The sequence below is a fragment of the Rhinolophus hipposideros genome, assembly GCF_964194185.1.
Source record: "Rhinolophus hipposideros genome assembly, chromosome: 12".
NCBI classification, from domain to species: domain Eukaryota; kingdom Metazoa; phylum Chordata; class Mammalia; order Chiroptera; family Rhinolophidae; genus Rhinolophus; species Rhinolophus hipposideros.
The window spans coordinates 31313539-31340074 of NC_138058.1; the positions used below are offsets into that span (position 1 = coordinate 31313539).

Consider the following 26536-nt stretch of genomic DNA (forward strand, 5'->3'; position numbering starts at 1 on the left):
GGACTTTCTCAGTAATTCTATGGAGCTTGGCTCTTGGCTTACAGTAGATGCCTGTTGTAGTTGAGGCCTGTTGACCTAGTTGTCCTAACAAGACTTAACTTTATAGATGTAGGTGGCAATACTACTCACCGTTTGCAAGAGCCCTGCTGGTTTTGAATGGGAGAAGCCCAGGAGCAGCTGGACTTCACCAGCTACAGCCTCATCAGTGACCAGAGCAACTTTACCTACCAGCGGGTCTACTCCGCCTCAGAGGGTCATGCTGGCTAAAAGCCAGACAAAAAAATCAGTTGTTACCCACAGGCCATCCCCTGGCAGAGCTCCACCAGTAAACGCCACTTCAAAACAAGAAAGGAATAAAGGAATATGTAGATCCTAGTAGAAATACTGTATTTTGGAGGACTGCTACGTTTAAGGCAAATACCACGCATACAAAACAGAGATGAACAGTATTTGAACAGTTTTTACAATGTTTTAGAAGAATGAGGGGACATCTTCAGACAATGTGAAAGTGGGATTTTCCCCAACTGGGTCACTCCTGGTCTGATTCCATTGGTGGATTGAGAAACAGGAAGAAAGCAGCACCTTCTCCCTCCCACGGGAAGGGGAGAGATCACCATCAGGGTGGTACACGGAAGAATCCTTCTCCAGGTCACAGCTCTCTCCTGGCTGTATTTCCAGGTCCAGGATAGAGGATGTGCAGGCACTGGGTCTCACTGTCCAGCTCTCATTTCCATGTTTTGTGAAATTCACCACTAGAAACAGGAAAATCAGGATGCCAAAGACACACGGCTTACAGTTTGGTCGTGTCCATCCAAACTCAGACTTGCTTTGATTGGAGCTAAAACAATATACATACACACACAACGTAGGCGTGTGCATACATAGCCACATGTATGTGGAAGAGGGAAAGGTATACTAAAGCCTGAAAAGCAGTGAATGCTCATTTACAGTTTGGAATCAAACAATGTGATTGTTTCCCTTTTGAAAACAGAAGGGTATTAGCAACAAGCTCTAGCCAGAGGGTAAAGGATTCCAGGCATTTCTCAGCTCAGTTCATGGTCATTCCTGACTTTACAGGAGAAGGGAGTGACTTAGCTGGTATAGAGTTTGGAGGGAGTTAGGCCTTCGCACTGGCTGGTCAGCTCTGTGCCCCACAGCTCTTTCCCACCCCTTTCACTCAGGTACAGGCCCCTAATTTTAAAATGAAGGAATTTGACTGTTTCTGTCCTGTCCACCCATTCTCATTGCAATGGGACATACAGCCTAATGGTGTGTTCCCATTCTCTAGGGCCTGAGTGATGGCAAAACCACAGCAACAAGGCAAACAAGGGAATGAATAAGATGGAAAGTTGGGAGCTTTGATGGCCTGCTGTGGGGCAGCAGACACGGTGCCTGTGCCTGGGAGTCACAGAGGAGTCAGGTACCCAGAAATGCGATGGGAGATGGGATGGTTCACTGATGAACATTTGAAGGAATTGGGAAGAGGCTGCCTTTGATACTATCAAGTAACTACAAAGAAAGCAAGTGGTACGATGAAAGTGGCTAACGCACATAGAGAACAAAGCGCTGTCTTCACCAGGAGATCCAGGCCTATGTGGAGGAAGTGTTATATAACACCCCTATCCACATAGGGGTGTTATTAAAAAATAAAAGCATAGGGGTGTTAGTACTTGATATCCAAGAAGTGAAATGGTTGTCTTCATGGATTCACTCCGTTTGCCTCACCAAATCCCGCTGAGGTAGGAAAGAGGCAGGTGACATCAGCCCCATTTTACAAATGGGGTAAAGTGAGGCCCCAGGACTTGCTGCAGGTCACACCTCAGATGCACACCAACAGCCACAGTGACACAGCAGTCTTGTGCCTTCAAGATCTTCCCTGTCACTGGCAAGTCCGGTCTTCTCCATACAGCCCCCTCGTCTTGATTTAAGCCAATCAGCAGGTATCTGGAGGAACGTGGACATTTGGCTTATAATGTTAAACTATGATATACCGGCAGGAAAGGAAACCAAGCCCCTGGAAATCAGCCAAAGCTAGGGCATCGGGGGACCTGGGAATGGGGGCAGCCCAACCCAGTTACTGGGTAGATTTGTGGGGCTTTCTGTGTGTGCATTTTTTATTTTTTGCCAGAAAGCAGCATTTCAGGGAGGGTCTAGTTGAATTAAAAGAGATTGATAAACCAACCAGGGTCCTGAATGTGATGACCACATCACACCTCTCCAGAGGAAGAGGCTCCACTCTGGCCTATTGTCAAATCAGAGTAGATGGGGATAAAGCTATAGTGTTGTCAGAAGCCCAAGTCACGGTGCGGAAAGCTTACCCAAACCTGGGATGAGAATGGGGACAATTGTGTATGTGTTCTGTCTTAATTAGGTTGCTTCCCTTCCCCCTGCAGGCTAGACTCCCCCTCTTTCTTTGACCTCAGAATTTAAATTGTGTACTTAATACCACGGACCAGAGCACCCAGCAGTGCTAACGCTATCTGGAGTACTTCGAACGTGACAAGGTGCATTGTCTGCAGCCCACCTACAGCCAGTGAACCAGAAGTCAGCCACACCTAGTTGTAGGACAAACTCTAACATCTACAGTCCCAGCTCAGCGAATTCCAGCCAAGGCTAAGAATTTGGGAATTTTTTCCAATCACTACAGCTCACAAGGCAATGTGACAGATGACCGCAACCCCCCTGGGTTTTCCGGAAAAGCACTCAGTGTAGCGTGGCTGACTAGGTGCAATGAAGAATACATCTGCATTTTTCCAAGCTTTAACCACCAGGTCCCTGTGAGCCTGTTATTTCCCAGAGCCTGGCAGCTCAAGGGCATGTTTCAAACAGAGCCTGATGTACACACAGTTGCACCTGGATGTGGATGAAGCTAAATGTCAGTGTCCTGGTCCTCCGTAAGCAGTTCCCACTGGGAAGCCCAATGCCTGTGCCAAGAAGTGATCCTCACACTGGTGATTGGGCCAAAGTATTGCCTGGGAGGCTAAAGTCAGTGAGAACAGTGCCCAGTGTCAGTGGCAGGGCACCGCCATTGGCAAGCAAGCCTGAAGCCCAGCCCCATCACAGAACTGACTCCTTGGATTCCAGTTCTGGGGCGCTGGCCGCAGGGCCAGCGGGGTTCTGGTGTGTCACCAGAGGTGACGTCTCCTCCTCCAACTTGTAGTTGGGGATGGCTTCCACTTTCACCTCGCTCAGTTCCTGCTCCCCCTTCTTCATTGCCTTCTGATTCAGGTAGTGAAGAATGCCCGCACCCAGGGCATCCCCTTCCACGTTCACCACGGTGGTGGTACGGTCCCTGGTGGGAAAAGAACAAGGCAAGCATTATAGCCTATGCCGCCTGGAGCTACCAGGGGACAGTCCCGTCACAGGACGCTGAACCTTTGCGGAAAAGCTGTGACCCTGAGGGGCCCTGCTGTTTCCCGGAGAGCATGCTACTAAGGGCATAAGGCCTCACTTTCCTCTAAATGGATTTTCTTTTAATATTTTTTCACTCTTATAAAAGTCATAGATCCTCACTACAGAAAACTTGGGGGGGGGGGAGGGAAGAGAAGTATAAAGAAAAAGAACAGAAGTCACCCACCTACACTTCACAACTCTGAGTGAATCAGTACTAAACATTTTGATTGTTTCCTTCCGGTCTTCTTTCTATGCAAGTTTTTTTGTGTGTAATAGACACCAGCATATAAAAATCACGTATAATTGGGATGATAGTGTAGATATGGTTTTGTGTCCAGGTTTTCTTCCACTCACTGTTATACTGTGGGAGCTTCCCTTCTTTTTCTCATCTCAACACTGCATCTCTACTGAATAATAATCTTCATATGCATTTCATGGCCATTGGCAACACCACCTCACAGAAAATAGCTCTCTTTCCTGGAAGCTTGTCTCCCCATAGACGAGCCCAATAACCATCCTTTGTCTCTGGAGCTCAGAGGAAGTATTGTGCCCATTTTGAAGAGATGGGGAAAAATGTGAAATTGCCAGAGGGAACCGCAGAAGTTGAGGGCTGTGGAATCAGACGCCCCAGGTGGTGGAGGGCTCATGTGACTTCAGGTCTACACTTGGCAGCCCCCCTGGTGCCCTACTTTCCTATTCCTGGTTGAGCACCTCTGAGATGCCTGCCTTCCCCCTGGGGATGAGGAAGGACATGGGCCTGTGACCCTCAGCTTGGGTCCTGTCCTGCTCACCAGCTCAGGGACGGAGCCCACCGATGAGTTGTCTGGACAGTGCAGGTCTCTGCTGCACATTTCACTCTCATTGCTCTGAGGAGCTGTAGGATTCCGAGAAGCCCTTTTAGTTTCCAGGGCTTAAGAAAAAAGGTGGGAAACCACCAATTCCCCACCACAGTGGGCAGAGCACGAGCTCAGAGCCAGGCCCCAGTGTTTCGGCTTTCCCATGCCGGGCTCCGGCTGGCCCGGCCAGCAGTGCCTTCATTCCCTCAGGCTTACTGAATGCCGCACGTGTGAACTCATTTAATCTCCACCATGACTCTAGTGTAGCTTCTATTATTCTTCCCATTTCACAGGTGAGCAGACAACGCCCAGGACAGTCCTAGCACACTAGTCCAGGTCCCTGGGCTCCAGGGCTCCTTTTCTTATCCATATGCTCTACTGTCCAACACTAGCACCTCAGCTGACCTTCCCTATAAAACAGGTATTGTTTATATCTGAAAATGTTATCATGCGCCTCACGAATCAACACTTAGAAACTGTTCTGCCTTTTCAGGAACCTTGGTGATGGCACTCTCCATCATACCTCCTTCCTAATCCTCCCCTGAGCCTAAGCCAAGGCACTCACATTCGCTGAGTTCCTCTTCTCTCCCCTCACAGAAATCACTCTTTGGGCTTTCCAGGCTAAGGACAATCATTCTTGAAGGCTCACTGCTCCAATGGCTATGACTCCTATGCAGCCATAATCTCCACAGATGTTTGTACCCCCTTGGGCCTGTGCTGGGGGCCCAGCCTGAGCCTTGGCCGCATGCTTTCCTGGATGCTCTAAGCAAGTTGTCGATAATGACATTCCATGGTGATTCATGGGCCTTTGACACTCCTGTTGTTTAATTTTTCCTAGCTCTAAATGTTGTCTTGCCAGCACAGCTGTGGGCTCCTTCACCAGGCAGGGAGCATGTTTGAAGTTTCTCTGCATGCCCCAGGCCCAACAGAGTGCCACGCTCCTGAGGATTCAATACAGACTCTCCTTTGCTCAATGCCCTTGGGACGTGCTACTTACACAATCCAGTCCACAGCCAGGATCAGGGAGAGGTCATGAGTGGGTAGCCCAATGGCCTCCAAGATAATGGCGATGGTGAGGACCCCTCCAGCTGGCACGCCTGCTGCTCCAACACTGGATGCTGTGGCCGTCACTCTAGGGGATGGCACAGTAGGGGCAGCCATTAACACAGAACATGGAATGGTCACAGAGAAATGCACAACATGGCAGCCATGGCTTGGAAACTGAAAACCACACAATCCTAGATTCTGCCAGATGAGAAGATAATCTAGTCTCTTCAAATAATGAATTCACACTATCCTCATTTCATAAATGAGACATCTGAGTCATGGTGAGATTGGTATTTATGAGGTTTTTTTCAAAGGAAATCAGAAGATATACCTCAAGTGTGGACCTAGGCCTACAGATGAAGGAAAGAATCATGAACTTACAGAATGGTAAAAATCTGTCCTGCTTTCAGCTCTACGTTGTTGAGCTGGGCAATGAACACCGCGGCCACACACTGGAAGATGGCTGCTCCATCCATGTTCACAGTGGCTCCGATGGGGAGAATGAACCTGCTGATCCTCTTGTCTACACCATTGTTTTCTTCAATGCACTTCATCATAGAGGGAAGGGTTGCTGAGCTAGAAATGGAAAAGCAACCAGCCATGAGAACAGTCTTCCCAAGGGTAACATATTACTCAGCTCAGACCCCGGAACAGAGGAATGAGCACTGTACTAGTTTCTGGCTTTCTCTCATGAAATAAGAGAATCAGAATTGTTTCAAAGTTTCTATCACAAGGGGGGGGGTGGGGGTGGATGGGTGGAGGTGGGGGGGTGGTTGTCAACTCCCAAAGAATTCAAAATCTGACTCCCTAGATTTACCTCTTATTTGCCTGGATACACCTGCTTTCAAATTTCTCAAGAACCACACATTGCCTCCTGGTATAAAATGTTCTCAAGAGAACAAAGAAGTATTGACTCCATATGTGCATTTCCTTTCTTGAACGTCCCCCCCTTCACCCCCTCAAAGTACAAGACAAACTAGGATTTTTCTTTTTTTCCTTGTAGGCCAAGAAATAGAAATGGCTCTGAGAGTTTAGAAAGAGTAACTCTGTTCATAGATGACTAGAAAAAAACAAGACCTGCTCTCTGCAGCTGCCTCTGCAGGCTTTGCAGAGGGTGGCCGACACAGCTGAGACGTAGGTTTGTTTCTCTCGAAGTCAGAGAAACTTACCTCCCCGATTCTTTTTACCACCATCACTTTGTTATATAAATAGTACTTCAGGATGGGAGGAAATGTGCAGTAGAGAGGCAAAAACTAAATGTGAGTATGAAACGAGGTGCTGCCATCCTTTGAAAGTTTTCTTTGAAAGTATTTGAAAGCCCCCTTTTTTTTTTAAAGGCTTTCCAGTAACTACAAGGTGTATCTTTTGCACTAACTTACATAATCCTACACTACTGTGGACTCCTAGAGAGCTGAGCATGTATCCTTCACCATGAGGCCATGGTCTTATTTTCTAATTCACACATCCAGAGGGAGAACTGGGCATGTGTCATTCTAGAAACTTCCCTGCAGTGAGTTGTGAGTGAAATGGCTGCCTTCTTTTACTCAGGCAAAGGCCTTATTAATTAGGGTGAGGACCCACAGTTCCTATGGGCTAAATAATGAGCCAGAAGAAGGAGAAGGAATGAGGTAATTTCTCATATGGGCAATCCCAGAAATCTGCTTCTGTAAAAAAGGGTTGTGGAGCTGGTAGTACAAAAAAATCAGATGAGGTCAATTTAGAGTTTTCAAAGAATTAAAATGTCAAGATGCCAGTTGTGCATCTGCCACTGGGCTTACCTGGTTCCATATTAACATGGTTCAGGGCAGCCAAAGGGCACCCGAAACCCACTCACCTAGAGCAGGTGGCAAATGCTGTTGCAAATGGTGTGAGGAGGCCCAGGAGGAACCTGAATGGGTTTTTTCGTGTAAAAACAAAATATATAAGTGGCAGGACAATTCCTCCATGAATAAAATGGCCCAATATAGATGTGAAGATATATTTCCCAAGGCTGGTCACCAGCACGATGATGTCCTTCATTTCCACAATCTTGCTTCCAACCAGGAACGTGATGCCCACAGGTACATACCTAGGGCATGAGCACAGGGTACTTGTCAGTAAGGGTGATGTGATGAAGGTGCTGGGCGGTGTAGGCCCTTCCTGATACAGAACACAGGCACTTTCAACTAGGTGATCTTCATTTCTCCCTAAGATGACCCGAGGAACAGAAAGGGATGAGCCCATTTTACAGGCCATGAAACTGAGTAAAATTAACACTCTACATCACTGCGTGTAATGGAGTCAGGACCAGAACTCAGACTACTTCCTCCCTGGATGCAGTATGTTCTTGACAGATGCATGCTACCAACCATACGGGCTCCCAGATGAAAAGGCAAGGAACTCGCCTCTGGGACTGTAGCTTGACTGCTGGCTTTGCTTAGGCTTGTTCTGAGAACTTAGAAACACAAAAGGCTAACACCTATTTAGCAGAATTGCTGTGATATGGAACTGAGACAAAGCTGGGACTTTTGTGAAGTTTAAAAGTCTTTGTGGTTTGGAAAACAAGATACCGTGGGAAAAAATCATTAACAATGACTCTCTGGAAACACTCTTGGCATGTGAAGATTTTTTTAAATGGGGGATGGGAAAAAGGAAGGGAAGGAATAAACGATGGGAGCTTCAAAGAACAAAAGTCAGTTGTTTTGAATTTAATATAAATTGAGGAAGAATTTTATAACCATTGACTTTTTGGGTAAGTTTTAATTATATAGTTAATAATGTCACATAGTTCAAATTTCAAAGGGTACAAAAACATGAATAGTATAAAGTCTCCCTTCCACCTCTGTCCCCCAAGCACCCAGTCTCCTTCCCTGGAAAAAGCCAATGTTACTGGTTTCTTGAGTTTTCTTTCCAGAGATAGTCTAAGCAATATTATTAATTTTAAATCCCATAGTAACACATGAATACATTCACCTTTCAAAAAATTAAAACATGATAGATTAGGCCCAAATCCTCTCTGGGCACAACCCTTAAGCCAGGACTCCCTGTCCCCGCGCCCCAAAATAACCAATCCTACTTCCTATGCATTTAGATACGTAGGTATATATTTAACTCTATGTTTACTTTTAACCCCACGTTATGTCTTTGAGGACTTTTCATATCAATACATACACATCTACACCATTCTGCTTTTTTAATTGTGGTAAATACTCATAGGCACAACATAAAATTTACCATTTTAACCATTTTTAAGTATACAGTTTAGAGGCATTAAGGACATTCCCACTGTTGTGTAACCATTACCACCATCCATCTCCAGAGCTTTTTCATCATCCCAAACCAAAATTTTGTGTTCATTAAACAATAACACCCATTACCCTCTCTCCTGTCCCGGCAACCACTGTTCCACGTTCTGTCTCTTTGAATTTGACGACTGTATGCACTTCTTATAAATGGAATCATACAACATTTATCCTTTTGTGTCTGGCTTATTTCACTGAGCATAATGTCTTTAGGCATCCATGTTGTATCAACGTGTCAGAATTTCATTCCTTCTTATGGCTGAATAATATTCCATTGTATGTATATACCACATTTTGTTGATCCATTCGTCAGTAGACATTTGGCATTCGTCAGTAGACATTTCTACCTTTACCTCATTATTTTTAACTATCATCCTCAGAACCAAAATATTATAGATTACTTTGCTATTGCCCTGCTGATGGACATTTAAATTGTCCCCAGATTTTCATCATTAAAAATAATGCTGCAAATAGGTCTCTTTGTGCCCATATGCCTGTATGCTCTAGGTAGAGAGACCAAGAAGTGGAGCTGAGTTCCGGGGTGTGCATATTTTACATTTTAGTAGATACCAACCAATGGTTCCAATTCACGTTCCTTTCTCTGTACCAGTGGTTCTCATTCATGCATAATTTTGCCCCCACAGGATATTTGGCAATGTCTGGAGACAGTTTTGGTTGTCACAACTTTGGGGAGAGGTGCAACTGGCATCTAATGGATTGGACGGCAAAGACACGGCTCACATCCTGCAGTGTACAAGACAGCCTCCCCCCCCACAACAAAGAATGACCCAGTCCAAAATGTCAATAGTGCTGCTGTTGAGAAACTATCCTCACTCTTACCAATGCCTGATGAAACCGAACTTTTTTTCCCCTGATTTCTAATAAGTTGGGCATCCCTTAAAATGTTTATTGGTCATTCATGTTTCTTCTTCTATAAACTGTCTGCTCACATACTTTCTCCATTTTCTAATGGTTTCTTCAGTCTTTTTTTTTTTTAATCATCAGAACTTTATATTAGTGCTTCTCGAACTATCATTTGTGAAAGACTGGTTTATTTCTATCCAGTTGATGATGGACCAATATTCTTATAAAAGAGAACACAAATTAAATATGAGAAAAATGATCATGTGCTTGGATGGTGCAGCAATATGAGATTGCGATAAAAGTTTCTAAATACTTATTCTCATTTTCCCTATAAATCTCACTGCAGACAGAAAAACAGTTTGTGAACTGGTACCAGTCCTTTGGATACTAACACTTTCAGATTGTGTGTGTGTGTGTGTGTGTGTGTGTGTACACGCATACATACTATATTCAAATATGTATCAATTTTTTTCCTATAAGTTTCTTGTCTTTTAACTTTGTTAAGGTAACTTTTGCATGCAAACATTTTATATTTTGATATCGTCAAGTTTAGCAGCTTTTTATGACTTTTACTTTTTGTATTTTGTTTAGGAAGACTTTCCCTACCCCTATATTGTTTTTCTAATACTTTTAGAGGACTCTTTCCTTCTTTCTCCTTCCTCCCCAGATAGTTTAATGCACGGGTTGGCACTATGAGTTTTACTGGCACACAGCCACACCCATTTGATTACAAATTATCTATGGTTTCTTTTGTCCTGCAATGGCAGAGTGGGATAGTTGCCATAGAGGCCCTATGGCCTATAAAGTTTGCTGGCCCTCTATTCAATCCACTGGGAAGTTATTTCTGTGAATAATGCAGGTGAGGCAGGTGCTTTGATGTTGGAGTAGGTAGTTAGTGACAGAAAGAAAGCAGAAAGAGCTACTGCTGAAGTTCCCTCCCACACCTGGTTGAGATCCTTTAAACAGTTAAGGCATATTAAACCCCAGTTCTGTGTGAGATGCACTTTCTGGGCTACAGACCTCGCACTGCAGTTAGACAGCAGGGGCTGCCTTACTGAATACCTGCTTATGTAACTAGTACATCACCTTGAAGAAATGACTGTAAATCGGTCTCCAGATTGAAAACAAGTGTCTTCACACAGAACATCACTTTCCTGCACAGAGTTTCCTTTAATCCAAGCTTTGGGAGGACTTTAGACTAAAAAAATAAACCAGGAAAAGAACTTAACCTGTGATGAAAACAGTTTTTCCTTTCTGTAATTATTTCTCTCCCCAGAACAACAACAGTCATATGAAGTGTCATGTTTACAATAAGAGTCAGACTCTGGAATGTTCGGTTGAGCAAGAAAATTTGTTTGAGCAAAATAAACACCAGTGGGGGCTCTGGACTTGGCCTCCCACTCAATTTTAGTTTCCTACCAAATTCCAAGCTTCTCTCCTAAAATTAGTCTAGCTGCCACCCCAATGCCATCGGAGAGAGAAAGTTCTGGAATATTTAAGAGTTGACGATTAGGAAAATTCTTTGCACATGAAAAGGATAAACTAATTTCTCAACAACAAATGGGTGGAAGCTAAAACCCACAGAAGTTTGGCTTGAGTAAAACAGAATAAAGCTTATGAGGGATTGCCACTGAAATTGGTATAATTTCTGAGAAGTTACTTTAAGGGATCTGGTCCAATTTTTACCTTTTTGCCAAAAATTAATCTAACAATTTTTATTAAACAAGTGCACTTTCATTGATACTATATAAAGAAATATTTACGTTAAAAAAAGAGATCATTCTAAGTTTATAGATGCGTGGGGTGAAATGGATCGGTCCTCCAAGTTGTGAAGCTCTATAGCAATGGGCCCCTTTGAAGCTGAAGTCTATTGTTTTAAGATAAATGAGTGTTATTTTACGGAGCAGACAGCAAACTTACAGAATTCATTGTCCCACAAGATTATATGGGCATCCTGTATGATATGGAATGATGGTTGGAACCCATAAATAGATCACCGATGACAGAACCGTAAGGAGTCACTGAGGGTGCTGAGGAAGTACGTGGTATTATAATTATGCTACACGCCTGAACAAGAGGAGAAACAGCCTCCACCTCCATCACCCCCTGTACCAGGACCAATCTGTGGTACATCAACCACAAACAAGGCCCTGGGCCAGGTGGTCCCACAGGGGTGACCTAGAACAGAGTCAGGTTCTTTTCTGGATGGCAGGAGAAATAAGAGGGAGAGTAGGTGGCAGGGAACACTCACCACATAATCCATGACACCAGCACCATCGTTGCCTCATTGAAGGCATTGAAGAAACGAATGAGCTCTTCTCCTTCAGAGCCTAGTTTCTTTAGGGCCACTCCTAACACCAGGGCAAAAAGGACCAATCCCAAAATGTTCATCCCTTCGATCTCGGTGCCAATGGGGATCTGTAGGATCAGAGAGGACAGAGGGTCTAAGTTTACACCAGGGGAGTGAGAACTAAAGATGCGTTTGCTTGGTGTCTCCACCAGACTGAAACACTCTGCCCGGAATGAGAAAAAGTTTGTACGTGTATTTCCTTTAACCTGCAGCAGTTTCACAAATCAAGCAATAGGAAAATCAAGGGGAGATGGCGTCTAAGGATATGGAAAGTCAACAAACAAACATTTCACCTAGTTGTTAACTCTAAAAGCTGTTCAAAACTGGCATAGGTTGAAGCAGAAAGTAGTGAGCTCCGTGTCACTGGATACTATTCAAGTAGAGGTTGGGCAATCACACTTCAAAGGGTTGCTTTTAAAAGAAGAGCTGCTTGATGAAGAATGCTTTCAGATCAAGGGTCAATGATTATAACTTTGTCTCCTAAATGTCAACAAATTCTTTGTTGCTAGGCTGTTATGATGGCCTCCTCGCTGACAGATTTCAGAAAAGATTTTTCAGGATCAACACGGATATTTTCGGGATATTTGTTTCTAAACCACTGAGTTAAAATATATAAATATGAGGTCGGACAATTAAGTTTGCAATCTCATCCTAGAAAAAGTGCTACATACCTCATTGCTGAATATCACTACGGTCACCTTCAAAGTACTCCCCTTGGGAAGCTATGCACTGATGCCAGCACCTAGTCCACCCTTCAAAGCAATTTTGGAACTGTTTTTCTGGAATGGCCATCAGAGCTCTTGTCGTATTATGCTTGATGTCCTGAATGTCATCAAAATGTCTTCCTTTCAATATTTCCTTTCTCTTCAGGTAAAGAAAGAAGTCATTTGGGGCCAGATCAGATGAGTAGGGAGAGTGTTCCAATACAGTTATTTGTTTACTGGCCAAAAACTCCCTCACAGACAGTGCCTTGTGAACTGGTACACTGTCGTGATGCAAGAGCCATGAATTGTTGGTGAAAAGTTCAGGTCGTCTAACATTTTCATGCAGCCTTTTCAGCACTTACAAATAATAAACTTGGTTAACTGTTTGTCCAGTTGGTACAAATTCATAATGAATAATCCCTCTGACCTCAAAAAAAGGTTAGCAACATCGTCGCAACATGTTTGCAAATTTAATTGTCAGACCTCACATAATGTGTTCTTTATTTTTTTCCAGTGATGCTGAATCTCATACTGCAAGCATGTATTAGACAGACATTTTATTCCATCAAAACACATTATGAAATTCTCAACAGGAACCATATGTCAGCACGGTAAAAAACAGAAAGAGCATTTTTACCATAGTTCTAGTCCCAGCTCTGATATCAAATAACTTTTCTGAACTTCAAGTTCTTCATCTTCAATATGAAGTGAATTGGACTAAATTAGTAGTTTTCAACTATTTTTTAAAAAGTGGAATGTTTCCTTCAAAGAAAGGATGATAGCACTCAGAGCCTCTCAGCTTTGGGGAGGTGAGGTGTATGTTTGGGGTTGAGGAAAGAGCCCCATTCCTCCTTCTTCCCATGACAGTTCTGGGGCTGGAAAAACCCTTGAGGTTCCCTGTCCTTTCCAGTTTTATCATGAAGGCTGGGACCTAGCCCAGTGTCTGGCAAACAATAGATACTCAAAAAAATAAATAAATAAAAATGTGTGAATAAATGATGACTAGAGTAAGTTAAACCCCTAAGACAATTTCTATATGTAGGGGTAGATTAAATTACTATTAATTATATTTCAGGATAGCAGAAGGAGTGTTATAAAATATTTTTGAAAACAGGGGATGTTAGTTCCAATTTGGTGAAATGGATCCATTGCTAAGTATTCCAGAGCTAGGGACACTGGTCCTTGGCAATGTTGGTATATAACCAAAGGAGCAAACCCAGCCTGTGTGCTTCAAACAGTCCATCCAAACTCCAACATTTATAGTATTGTGTATGCTCCTTCAATTAAGAAGCATTATTTGCTTTGTGAGTATCTGTCACACTGACTTTATAAAGAGCTTTACCTTTTCACGGGTTACGTTTCCAGTGCTCGTGTTGTGGACCACCTCTCTATAATCAGTTGCATACTGTGAGCAAGAGAAAAAAAAACACCCACTGTCAGTTCACAGGAGAAGATGGACCCAGCGGAACCAAGAGCTCTGTTGGGCCTCTTGCTACTCCGTCAGTATTCACTCCAAGTTTTCTGGGCATTCCTCATGTGGTTGGCCTGACAAGGCCTCTCAGAACTGTACAAAAGCAACTACAGACCCAGGCAACATGCACTCCAAGAGGCCTCTGGGTTATTTAGGAACCCAAGGAAACAGGGAGGATTTCCTGATGTCCTTTGGACAGTGGTTTGGAGGAGGAGGTCTGCCCAATTTCGAGCTGATGGTTGGATATTTCAAACAGCTGACAGTTCATATTATTTGGAGAACCTCGGTTATTAATTCCATAACGCCGAAATTCACTTTTCAAGGTGTCATTTATTTTCATTCATTTACTTATGGTCCATTTTGTTTCAGAACTTATTTGAACGTGACTGCTTTCCAGCATGTTTCTAATCTGCCTTAAGCTTCCACTCACCAAAGGATGACAGGCAAGACGGCATTTTCTGGCTGAGTCTTCAGGGAGACCCACTTCCCAGAGGTGAAAACTCTCCAGCTTTGGCCCTACACTTGACTTCACAACGCTGCACAACGCACACAGGTGTCTCCCTGTGGCATTGAACACTATCAAGTGGGATTGGTTGACACACCTTCCTGACCTTTCCTAAGGACACCTGACTTCTGAACTGTCGAAAGCCTTAAGGAGCTCTGATCTCTCTAGCTTTGATTTATCAAGCTTTCAGACAGGCACAGGTGTTCAGCAGGCCTGTGATCAAGGGTGGCAGGAGACGCAAAACTCACCCCACAGCTTCCATGACATAAACCTTTTATTTCTCTGTTACTTCACATTATATACTCAAGCCTCAGCTGTGCTTAAATGCAGATTTCTTTTTTTTCTTCTAAGAGAGAGGTTGTAAATAGAAACAGAAAAGTGTTTGCTTGAAAAGGGCAATCAGATGAGTCCACCTAGTCTAGACTTTTATAGTCCTACTCTGTGTGAAGCATGGCCACAGGGACATTACTTGCAGCACTGGTAAAATTAGGGAAAAACTTGAAACAACCTGAATGTCCATCAACATGAAACTGATGGAGTAAAATTATGTATGCTCACACCGTGGAATATAGCAAATAACACTATGCAAAAGGATATTTACCAACATGAGAAAATGACCACAATTTACTGCCTTAAAAAAAGTGCAGGTCACAAAACAACATGTGTAGTATGTGCACATACAAACAATATATGTAGTATCATTATTTTTAAAATGTATGGGCATGCATAGAGAAAAACAGATTTGAAGCACGTACACCAAAATAGGTAGCTGTAGGTAGTGGTTATGGGCGATTTTTATTTTCTTCCACTATTTTGTACTTTACTGTTTTTGCAAATGAGTATGTATTTAACCTTTATATTCAGAAAAAAAAAACATAAAAGTGTATTTTTAAAATTCTAAAATATTTAAGAGCGCTCCAAAATGTAATTTGATGGTATTTCTCAGGTGATTGTGAAAAGACACTGGAACTAGTGAGATATTTTAGAAACATGGTGTTTTTTGTTTTGTTTGTTTTTATTTCAGGAGCCTCTCTATAAAACTTTAGACCAGTGTTACCAAGTTTTGTTAACAACACTATCCCTTCCTATTCCACCTTACCTAATTCTATAGCAGTAATTCACATATCCCCCACCCCATCAAAGTTTCATATTTTTATCAAAGCATTGAGACTTACCGTTCGAAAAACTGCAACCACAAGATTTGAGGGAAACAGGTTTCTGTTGGAAAAGAAAGTATTTCGTCAGTATTCTTAAAATTCAGCATTTAAAGTGTCCATTTTAGGATGCCCATTCTTGACAGCCTAACATACAGTGTTCCCTCTCTCTCCTCCTCCTGTAATTATTGCAGTCTTCTGCTTCATGCAAACAGCCAACCATGCCAGCTGCTGGGCTACAATAGATACTTGAAGGCACTGATTTTTATCTCCTTCCCACATGGTACTCCTTGATATTTAAGCGTAACTGTGTCCAACCATACCAGAATAACTGCATCAGTTTCCTTTCCCTGAAAGGTTAAGCTCTATTGTAGTGTTTTTCAATGAGGAGTGATGCTGCCTACTAGTGAAATCCATAGTGTTTTTGTTGTCTCAATAATTGGGGGGCATTCCTGGAATTGAGAAAGTGTGTGTAGGAGATAGTGCCAGGTCTCAGCCATTTGTTCTGCTAAGTGCAACAAAGTCCTGTACAATAAATGGTCTCAAGGCCCTCATGCTTTCCAAAATCCTGTATGACACACCGGTAGATAAAAAACCTCATTATAATTACCTGAGCCTAAACTAACTCCAAAACAAGCTAGTTTTTGCATAATTTGATCATATACAGAATTTTCTAGGAATAAAACTATTGTGTAAAATGTGGGATGATTATTTTTTTGTTTTGTTCAGAATGTTTTCAACAACTGTTCATCTTTCTGGAAAAAATCATATCACCAATGACAAATTGTAGGGTTTGGGTCCTTAATTGCACACACCAGTATCAAATATCAGTTTGTATTTATAGCTGTGTCATGAATGGTGAATCTAAATTCAAAAGCAAGCACCTAACCACTTTGTTTTAGAGCATGTATACATTGAAGCACCTTATTTTTATTGTAAATTTATCTTCTTGTTTTTTATATTACAGCTATGTATCACATTGATATTTTAAAATTATGTGTGGAGGTAATTTCTATTTATAGATTTTGTTTCAGGGTAAAAGATATTATAAAATATTTGTTACAAAAGCAGGGCAATAGAGCTGATCGAGTTGAGCTATAGTTTGAAACTGAAGTATATTCATGCAAACAGTTTTTACTGAGGGTCTCCTTTGGGTCAGGCTCTGTGCAGGATCCTGGGAAAATCCCACTGACAGTCCATTAGTTCTACACATTTCCTAAAAGAATAAGTCTAGAAGAGTAAAAGACTCTGCATCATCCTTTCCAATTTATGCCAAACATATGCACTAATTTTTATTTCTGTGGTTGAGTTGTTCACCTAGCACTAGAATCTGTAGGCAATTATTTATAGTGTGTTTAGTTTCAGAGGTAGGCAGGTCTAACTGCAACCCAGCATGGCAGGAAGAGTCTAAGATGGCCTCATGGAAGCCACACCTTTGTGTCATAACCTCCCCTTGAATGTGGGTGGGGACTACGATTTGCTTCTAGCCAACAGAATAGAACAAAGGTGATGGGATGTCACTTTTGTGATTTGGTTACATAAAATTGTGGCTTCCCTCTTGCTAGAAGACTCTCTTGACTGCCTTCTGGGCTTGCATGTTTGATGAAACAAGCCGCCATGTTGGAAAAGCCCATATGGCGAGAAACTAAGGGCAGCCTCTGGCCAATAGCCAACTAGGAACTGAGGATCCCAGTCTAAACTTCAAGGACTTGAATTCTGGCAACAACCATGTGACCTCACAAGTGACTCCTTCCTCAGTCGAGCCTTAAGATGAGACCCTAGATGTGGCCTTGTAAGAGATTCTGAAGCAGAAGACTCAGCTAAGCCATGCCAGGATTCCTGACCCCACAGATACTGTGAAATAACTAATATGTGTGACTTTAAGCTGCTAAATTGTGGGTAATTTGTTGAACAGCAATAGATAACTAATACGCCAGGCAACAGGGTTAATTAATGAGATGCAAAAACGAGTTCTTTACACTCAGGGTGCTTCCATGAAACAGCTAGCATGTAGAGACCGCAACATCGCATTTTCCAAACCTACTTGTCTATGAAACCAGAATTGCTTTTAACGTATTTAGAGAATTCCAGCAAGTACATGCCTGTATGTTAGCAGACAAAATGTGATCATCAGTTGAATTAACCGTTACAAAATGGTAATCAGAAATTTGAGTTCTATCACAAGCATACGTATTTAACAAAAAAGGCAGAAACAGACTAGCAATGTGTATTGGCTATTTTTCAGTGTCTAGATGAACAGCAACTTACATTTGCCTATTATTCCATTACAAGGCACCTCTCTTATATATTTCAAATTTGTGGGGTAGGTTTGGTATTTCATTTCCATTTGCTATATTAGAAGCAGAAATAGGTCCTGAGTCCAGGTTTCCCTTTTCTACAACCACCAAAAGTCAACTCTCAATAGTTCCCAGACTGAGCTGGCCACTGGGTTCTCTCCCTAAGAGGGCAGGGAAATTAAGGGATGAGCTGGGTTGGAAAGCCTCCATCTTCCCCACAGGGAACAATTTCCCCTGCAAGTACCTGCATCCTTCAGGAATTAGCAGTTTTCTCAACTGGTGCAAACATAGCCTTTCCCACAGCCTTGAAACACACTCTCTTCCAAAGAGCACACACTATTTGTTTAAACCCTTCCCTCTGGCCTGCCTGGTCTCTTGAGCATGAGCTGTCTCACCCAGAATGGACCCTGACCCTAACCCAATTGTAGACCAAGTAGCCACTGACATACTGACCTGTGTTCAGCCAGTCTACAGTATCTAGTCTACAAAATCCAATGGGAACAGAGAGGTATAGACAATACTAGAGGCAAAGCAGCAACTCCTGCCAAACAAAACAAAAAAATCAACTTTCTGAGAAGAACACAATATGTTCTGGCAGTTTCTTATAAAGTTAAACATACACTTACCATATGACTCAGAAATTTGATTTCTGGATATTTACCCAAGAGAAATGAAAAGATATGTCCGCAATAAGGATCTGTATATATAACAGCCTTATTCATGATAGCCTAAAACTCAAATGTCCATCAACAGATGAACAAACAGGTAATGATAAGTCCACACGATGGACTCCTACCGGGCAATAAAAAGGAATCAACTACTGATAACACGCAAACCAAATCATCTCAGGAATATTGTGCTGAGCAAAAGAAGCCAGACAAAAACAAGTATATGCTGACTGATTCCATTGATATGAAACTCTAGTAAAAGCAAACCTATAGTGCTAGAAAGTGAAACTTTTTATCCAAAACTGCCTGGAGCCAGGGGTGGAGAGTGGGGATTGCTGAGAAGGGTCATGGGTGACAGTAATGTTCAGTATCTGAACTGTGGGGATGATCAAATGAGTCACCTTTTTGTTAAAACTCATTGAACTGTACACCTAAAATGAGTGCATCTTATTATATGTAAATCATATCTCAAAATTGCTTTAAAAGTTTAAAAAAAAGATACAGTACTAGCTGCCAAGGAGATTTTACAACCACAAAAGTACATACAAGAATTTACTTGAGAGGACTGAACTTTCTTTAGGTCGGATAGCTCCGCTCTCAGATATTAATCCCTGGGAAGGGATTGCCTGGGGGCAGTGAGCTGAAGCTCATGAATCCACAAAACCACACTCCTTTCCCTTGGTCCCTCTGGTTGTCACAGAGCAGGAGCAGGAGCAGTCAGTCCCCTTCTGCCTGCACCAAGAGGCAAGGAGCTGAGGCTTTGTGGGTAAAGCAAAGCATTTGACAGACTGTGCGTTTGGTATTGTAATAACTAAAAAGTCATTGGCATACCCAAAGTCACCAAGTTTTTTCTCCTTTTATCTTCTGAGAGTTTTGCATTTTACATTTAGGTCTGTGATCCATTTTTAGTTATTTTTTATGAATGATGCAAGGTCTGTGTCTAGAGTCTCTTTTTTTTTCTTTCCAACGTGGACCTCCAGCTCTTTTGATACCAGTTGTTGAAAAGATCATCTTTCTGCCATTATATTGCCTTTATTCCTTTGTCAAAGATCAGTTAACTATATTTAGGGGGGGTCTGATTCTTGCTCTCTACTCTGTTCCATTGATCTATTTGTCTATTATTTTGCCAGTATCTCAATGTTTTGATTACTGTAGCTTTATTATAAGTCTTATAGTCAGGGATTGTCAGTCCTCCATCTTTGTTCTTCTCCCTGCACTCTTCTCAGCCCTCTCTCCTGTGGCTTTTAAACATACATGCTGCTGTGAGCTCTGGAAGTTTCTTACTCCTGAACTCTCCAGCATTCAAGGATCAGCTGCTCCTCATGGAAGCAGTTCTGGTCCCCGGAGCTCTGTCTTCAGGCATTTTCCCAACTCTTCATATTCTCAAGTATTTCCTTTTTCTGTTATTTGATCTTGAGAAATTTACTTGAAGTACATAATACCAGATACACATTAGACCAAAGTTTCTGAAACATTAGTAAGCCATGAAATTAAATATACTTCTCTAACCAGCATTTTATAAATTGTACTACATTGGACAGAATGGAAAAGATCAGCATGTATCACATTTTAAATATTTTGTGGAACTCATGTTTCAGGTTGTATATGTGGGGTAGGGGTACATATATGTAGATGCAATAATTTCAAATGTATTTCTTATAGTGGGTCAACGTCAAAAACATTTGCAAAAAAATGCCAAGACCATATTACTAAATCCAGAGACCCAAGTCAGACCAAATTGGGAGCAAATGAATGGACATGCCTTTCCAGTGCTATAGGAATCTCTGGATACATTACTTAAGACAAAAGGAAAAACTGGTATGAGCAGAGATTGACCTGACCTGGTGACAGTAGAATTTGGGTTAGTGGTACCGTATAGACTCATGCAGCTTACACGATGAAAAACTTTCAAACGTCCCTTCGTTATACATCTGGTACTATTTATTCTTCTGATCCTATTGTCAAGGGTGGTATGCATTTCGCTGTTCTATATGAGAAGAATGTAAAACAATTTACTTTTGCTTAGGTATATTTTTTTCCCAGAAATATTTCCTTTTATTTAAGTTCAAAAATTCTTTACTGAATTTATGAAAATTTCAAAGACTCTTCAGAACAGGATATGGCTCACAGTATGTACACCTGATATGTATTATCCCTGGTGTTTATTGTTACAGAGTCAGTTAACAGGGATGTGCTCCTTCTGATCTTGCTATGCAAGGGCTGGGGGGTGGGCTCACACTGTGGTGACAGTGGGGAGCGGGGGAGGAAACTCCCTTCTTTTTAAGGCCCACTCCAGTTTTAGATTCCAGCTGGAAAGGTGCCAGGCCCCTGGAGTGGGGACTTTTAAGGAAATAAGGCTAAGAACAGAACCCATTTTCTGTATCAAGTAGTCCCCAGCTGTCCCTAAGAGGCTGGGACATTTTAGAATATTATGAGCAAGACACTCAAATATTAACTCATTTATTTCTCATCACAAGTCTAGGTAGTTGATACTATTTTTAGCCTCATTTTACAGATAAGGAAACTGAGGTAGAGAGAGGTTAAATGACTTGTCCATATAGCCAGTGAGTGGGAGAGCTGGACTCAAACCCGGGTAGTGCCTGCTCTTAATCACTGCCCATCGGGCCTCTCTGGGTGTATGTTCCTTTTAGCCTCTGAACTATTCAGGTATTCTCTGGGTGGTAGAAGGAATCGTGTTGTCGTAAACCTTTTTGTTTTTTTTAAATTACAAGCTGCCATTTTTTCCCCCTGTAGTGACTAGTTAGGCTGAGAAACCTCCATTAATTTGGATCCTTGTTAGATTGACTAAGTCTTCATCTCGCCTATAGAAAAGGAAGACATAGGCATAGGCCAACCAAGCTGCCATGGCCACCGTGTAAAAGAAATTATTCACTATTCACTCTTTTGATTGTTCTCTAGGGGCTATTGTGTTTTCCTGAAAATAAGCCCTAGCTGGACCATCAGCTCTAATGCGTCTTTTGGAGCAAAAATTAATATAACACCTGGTCTTATTTTACTATAAGACCCGGTCTTATGTAATATAATATCATATCATATAATATCATATCATATAATATCATATAATATCAGGTCTTATGCTAATTTTTGCTCCAAAAGATGCATTAGAGCTGATGGTCCGGCTGGGTCTTATTTTCGGGGAAACAGGGTAACATTAGATCCCAGCCTCCGATAGGTTTCTTTGCACCTATTAATGTGTTCTTTGCAGCTTGACAGGCATCATATTCACACTAACCCTTGGGAAGGAAAGTAAGTCCCTCACGCCTCCCTTGATGAAAGGAAAGGCTCATAGCACACTGTCCACTGTTGGGAAAATGCGCACAAGAAAAAACAACAAAGCGGAGAAAATCAGGCAATAGGCAAAATCTCAGTTGTGCTTACCAGACACAGGGCAGCACCGCTATGCTTCTGCAAGACAGCAGCCCAAGGCCATTCTTCTGGCTGCCAGGGCAGATAGAGCCCTGGCCCAGGACTTCTCCCTACCTGCTCCCTTTGCAGATACACCTCTGGTTTTCCATTCAAAAACTATAAATTTTAGCATCCAGATGAATGTTTAGAAGCCAGTTGCCTCAATCCTTTCCATTCACAGCTGAAGAAAACTGAGGTAAACTCTGGAGACCATAAACAGGTAACGTAGGGGGAAAAGGAATTGGAATGTCAGGGACGACAGGTGAGGATTTCTGCCCCATTTCAGAATGGACGGCTCTTGTATATTTAGTTTTGACTTCTCTCCTTTGTCCAAATTTCCCATAGTGTTGATTCCATTAGTCCAAAATAGTCAGTCACTGTTCACTTTATCTCCAGGTTCCACGTGGCTTCCAATACACCTAGAGACTACATTAGCTGAAATCATCTCGAGTTCCCCTAAACATTCATTTTCTTCCCATTTACTCTCATTTGTTTAAGAATATGAAAAGAACTAATGGGTCATCCCATTAGTTCACATGAACCGGAAAAACCCAATCACTCTTTTGTAATATTGCTCCATTTATAACAAGAGCAAGCATATATTGGGCCAGTCCTGTTCTAGGAGCCTTACAGACGTAACTCATTAAACTCTCAAAACAATCCTGTGAGGTAGATACTATCATGATCCCCATTATACAGATGAGAAAGCCAAGGCACAGGAAGTTACAGACATGCCCCAGGACACACAACCAATAAGCATTGTTAGGGACCAAGAACTTCCACAAATGACTGGGGTCCTGATAACCTGTTCCTGTCTCTTTGGTGCCCAAATCATTTTATTTTGGATGAAAAATCACAGCTCAATCGCTTGGGTCACACCCAGTTTTGAGAGTCCGGGACTGTTCCAGGTCCCCAGGGATAAAGCTCTGGGTGCAGGAGGAGCTTGTCTGTGACACTGCCACCTGCCACCTGCTACCTGCCGTCACTTCTCAGCTCTCAAAGGCCCTGCTCCTAGTGCCAGCGTCTCATACCCAGTCCCTAGTCTACTGTGTTATTTCTAATCCATTGTGTGGTAGGAGATCAAACCACTCAGCAATGGCATTCTGAATTTTCTAAAAGGCATAATGAATATCTATGGGCTTCATCTCTTTCCAACTTGTAGTTTCATCCTGAAAACACAAATGGGAAATCATGGAGGAGTTCTGGGGCATTTCACCACCAGGAAAGGTCATGGGCTTCAGCAAAGTCTTGGTGGCAGCTGCACTACATACAATCATCAGAGACTTTCCCCACTCCGTCCAGGTGTTTAAGTTCTGGGCACTTACCAAGCGAGGGCCTGCTGGATAATTAAGGTGTTTACTGGCAGAGTCTCATTTCATTCACATGCCCACAGGCAAAAAGGACTGTGCCCTGCCTTTGTCAAAGAACACACCAAGAGTCACATAAGATCAACATCTATGAGGTTTCTTTGAAGGAAGCAATTAAAAACTGTCTACCCAGAGACTCCCCAGACCCAGGAAGTATTTCCATGTGGCTCAAGACCAACACGAAAGCCATGTCTGAACAGCTGCACACATACTTTCCTTCACCCAAGGGGCTCAGCCTCTCTGTTTAGAGGAAGTGGACATCTGCCCTGACCCAATCATACTCTGACCTGGTTCCTCTTTTGGCCCAGAGCAAACATTTCTGAGACAGACAAGCAGCATGCTGTCCTTACTATGGCATGTTGACTTTGGGGATGGGAGAATGGTACAAAGAGAGCCCTGCACTGTGGGGCACAAGACCCATAGTTCTTCTAATCCCTTTTTTGATAAACCATTCTGTGACCTTGAGCAAATCTCTTGATGGCTCAATTTCCTTAGTTGTAAAATAGGATCATACCACCTACACCACCTTTATCCATGAGATGCTGGGTTAAATGAAGTTTGGCCGCTGGAAACATTATTAAACACTATTCCCAACAAGCCATGACAAAGGTTCTCTTAGTCCTTCCCTGAATCTGCAGCCTCAGTCACTGAAAAGTCTGCCTCTACACTGACCGCTAGGCCATGATGCTGGGTCACCATTTACTTCAGAAGCAGGCACTGACAGGGCTTGGATCTACAACTAGAAAGCCAAGATCAGGATATAAGAAATCCCTTCTGGGGGCGGTGGTAATGTGGTAACCCCTCACCTCTCCCTCACCTGTTTGTTGGCCACTGCCCCTCTCTTAGAGATAAAAGAGTGCTACTGAGCCTCCCTATGGGAGTACAATCAGCGCATCAGAGCTAGACAGCCACACTCCTTCTCTGGGCCACTGATCCCTGCAAAAAAGAATCCTTTAACCCCATCACCGCCTTCCCTCCTGGGACAGCTGACAGATATACTGAAGGTAATAAGCCAAAGTCACTCTCAACCTTAGTAGGCTGTTTTCAGCACCCACCTAAAAGTGAGTCCCAAAACTTTAAGGATCTCTAAAGATTCCAAATATCAAGCTGCCAGACACTAAACAAAGGTTGTGATTTCATCGAAGTCCTAATAGGCCACTTCCACCTGCCTTTTTGGTAAGAAGTTTTGGTAAGAACTTTACGGACTGCCTCATCAGATTTTTTTTTTCAATGCCTTGAACTTTTTGTTGTTGTAGTTTCAAATGAACCCTCTTCTCTTAAGTGGCAGACAGTCATCACATTTTCCAGAGGGAGAAATGGAAACAGCAGGAAGTCAGGTCACTTTGCCCAGGATTTGCTGTTTTTCACAGCCTCAGCAATGAGGAGTTTTGCCTCAGTGACTCAAGACAAAACATACCTCTCCAAAACTCCGAATCCAGAATTATTGGAAACCTAGAGGGGGAGCCAGCTGAGCTCCTCGCTCAGCTGCACTTGGCCAGGTCAGTAAAAACCGTCAGGCTGCAGGTTTTCCCATATGTGAACTCTGGGCTAATGGAGAAACTAAGAGAGGCAGGTTTGGGTAATCCACAGAAACTACACTAAATCTCAAGGGATGAAAAGCAACTTCTCAGAGTCACAGAAAGCAGGCAAAGCTAAGCGAAGATGCTTTTCTTTCTCTTTCCTCTAGAACTCACACCTTCCCACAAATAAAACCCCTTGGAACTCACAATACTCCACTGTGGTCCTGACTATGGGGTGGACAGCAACCTGTCCCAAGCCTCTAGCAGAGGCTTGTCAGGGTAATGGGCCTCACACAACTAACCCCAGCCTCGTTATTCTTGGGTCCACTGACAACACTTCCAACAATCACCAGCTTCCTCCCAGCCAAAGGGCTGAAACAGAGAAGGCCATAGATTACTGGCCAGGATGGCTCAACAGGCAAAATTTAACCAATGCTCCCAGAAGCTTTTGGGCACCGTGGCGAGAAAATGGGGTGAAAATACCTGGGAATGCTTAGAACGTAGCCAGACAGTATAGAGTAAAGCACAGGTAAGACTGCCTGTCTCTGCCCTAACACGCACCGACACACACCTAACGGTAGGACTGGCTCTTGCTAAAGGATGTAACCCTGCTCCTTGATATTGTCCGATGCGATCCCGCTGATGTTTGAAAAGGTGTGGTTAGCATGCAAAGACTCCAGATGTTACTCTGATATTTTAAAAAATGTTAAAGATCACCAGCAGGCAATTAAGAATTAACTGAGGAGTATATGGAAGTTGTGTGTGAATGCGAATGAACTGGAGTGTATGGCAGGGCTGGCGTCTCCACTGCACACTCAGAGAGGTGGGGGATCGTTACCTGGTTAGGTCGAGGAAAGAATCCACTGTCTCTTTGGGGATTGGAGGGGGGCCCGACTCCTCCAGCCCCAGGTCGCTGGACTGAAGGGTCTGCGCGCCAGACCCAGGCTTGATGATGAAGGCCAAAGCAACAGCGAGTGCCGAGGCGCCCAGCGTGGTCAGGCCAAAGTAGGCGACGGCGATGCCGCCCAGGCGCCCGAGAGAACTGGCGTCGAGGGAGGCGGCCCCCGACACCAGGCTGCAGACCACCAGCGGCAGGATGATCATGCGCAGCATGCGGAGCAGCATCTCGCCGGGGAAGGCCAAATAGGTGACCTGCGTGCGGTTAAGTCGGAGCCCACGGAGCGCCGCGCCCAGGCCGGCGCCCGCCACCACCCCGGACACGGTGAGCAGCACCAGCGCGTGGCGCCGCAGAAAGCCGGCGCACCGCCGAGCGCGTCCCGCTGCGGCCCCGGGCGCGCCAGGTCCCGCTGCAGGCCCGGCCTGCGCGCTGGTTAGGTAGCCGTTGGTCTCGCTGCTCTTTTCCATGGCGCTGCGTGCGGCTCGGAGCAGGAGGAGGAGGAGGAGGACTTGGACTCTAGTAAGAGACGGGGCTCTCAATGAATGGCTCGGGCGTGGCTGGCGAGGTCCACCAGCTGCGCTCCGCGGGTTCTGGGAGCCGGCCCACGGGAAAGTCCGGGCCTACGCGCAGGAGCAGGTGCGGAGAAGGCCGGGAGAGGCGCTGGAGAGCGGCTGCAGCCCGGGCTAAGCGGATCGCGCCGCGCCCAGCCTTCCCACGGCAGCCGCTGGCGGGAGATGATGCAACGCGGAGCCACC

At 43.6% G+C, this 26536-nt stretch overlaps 1 protein-coding gene across 2 annotated transcripts; it reads right to left on the reverse strand.

Moving 5' to 3' along the window:
• Positions 1-362: 362 nt before the first annotated feature.
• Positions 363-26536, reverse strand: SLC1A4 (solute carrier family 1 member 4). 2 transcript variants are annotated; one of them, XM_081067870.1, is made up of 9 exons: positions 25722-26533; positions 15627-15669; positions 13818-13880; positions 11673-11839; positions 7111-7344; positions 5658-5852; positions 5227-5361; positions 3184-3292; positions 363-1944 (listed from the first exon to the last, which is right to left on the reverse strand). In XM_081067870.1, exons 1-9 carry the CDS (start codon positions 26246-26248, stop codon positions 1813-1815), a joined length of 1605 nt encoding a protein of 534 aa, XP_080923996.1. In that variant the 5' UTR covers positions 26249-26533; the 3' UTR covers positions 363-1812. The 2 variants fall into 2 exon arrangements, with proteins under 2 accessions (XP_080923996.1, XP_080923997.1); XM_081067871.1 differs by lacking the exon at positions 363-1944 and having other exon boundaries at positions 2434-3292; positions 25722-26536.

Bases quoted from the DNA above. Each gene is read 5' to 3' on its own strand.
- SLC1A4 (XM_081067870.1), bottom strand. From the start codon at position 26,248: ATGGAAAAGAGCAGCGAGACCAACGGCTACCTAACCAGCGCGCAGGCC. The intron at 11,840-13,817 runs GTAAAGCTCTTT...CTGATCCTACAG, and splicing joins GAAACGTAACCCGTGAAAAG to ATCCCCATTGGCACCGAGAT. The intron at 5,362-5,657 runs GTAAGTTCATGA...GCCATCCCCTAG, and splicing joins GGACAGATTTTTACCATTCT to AGTGACGGCCACAGCATCCA.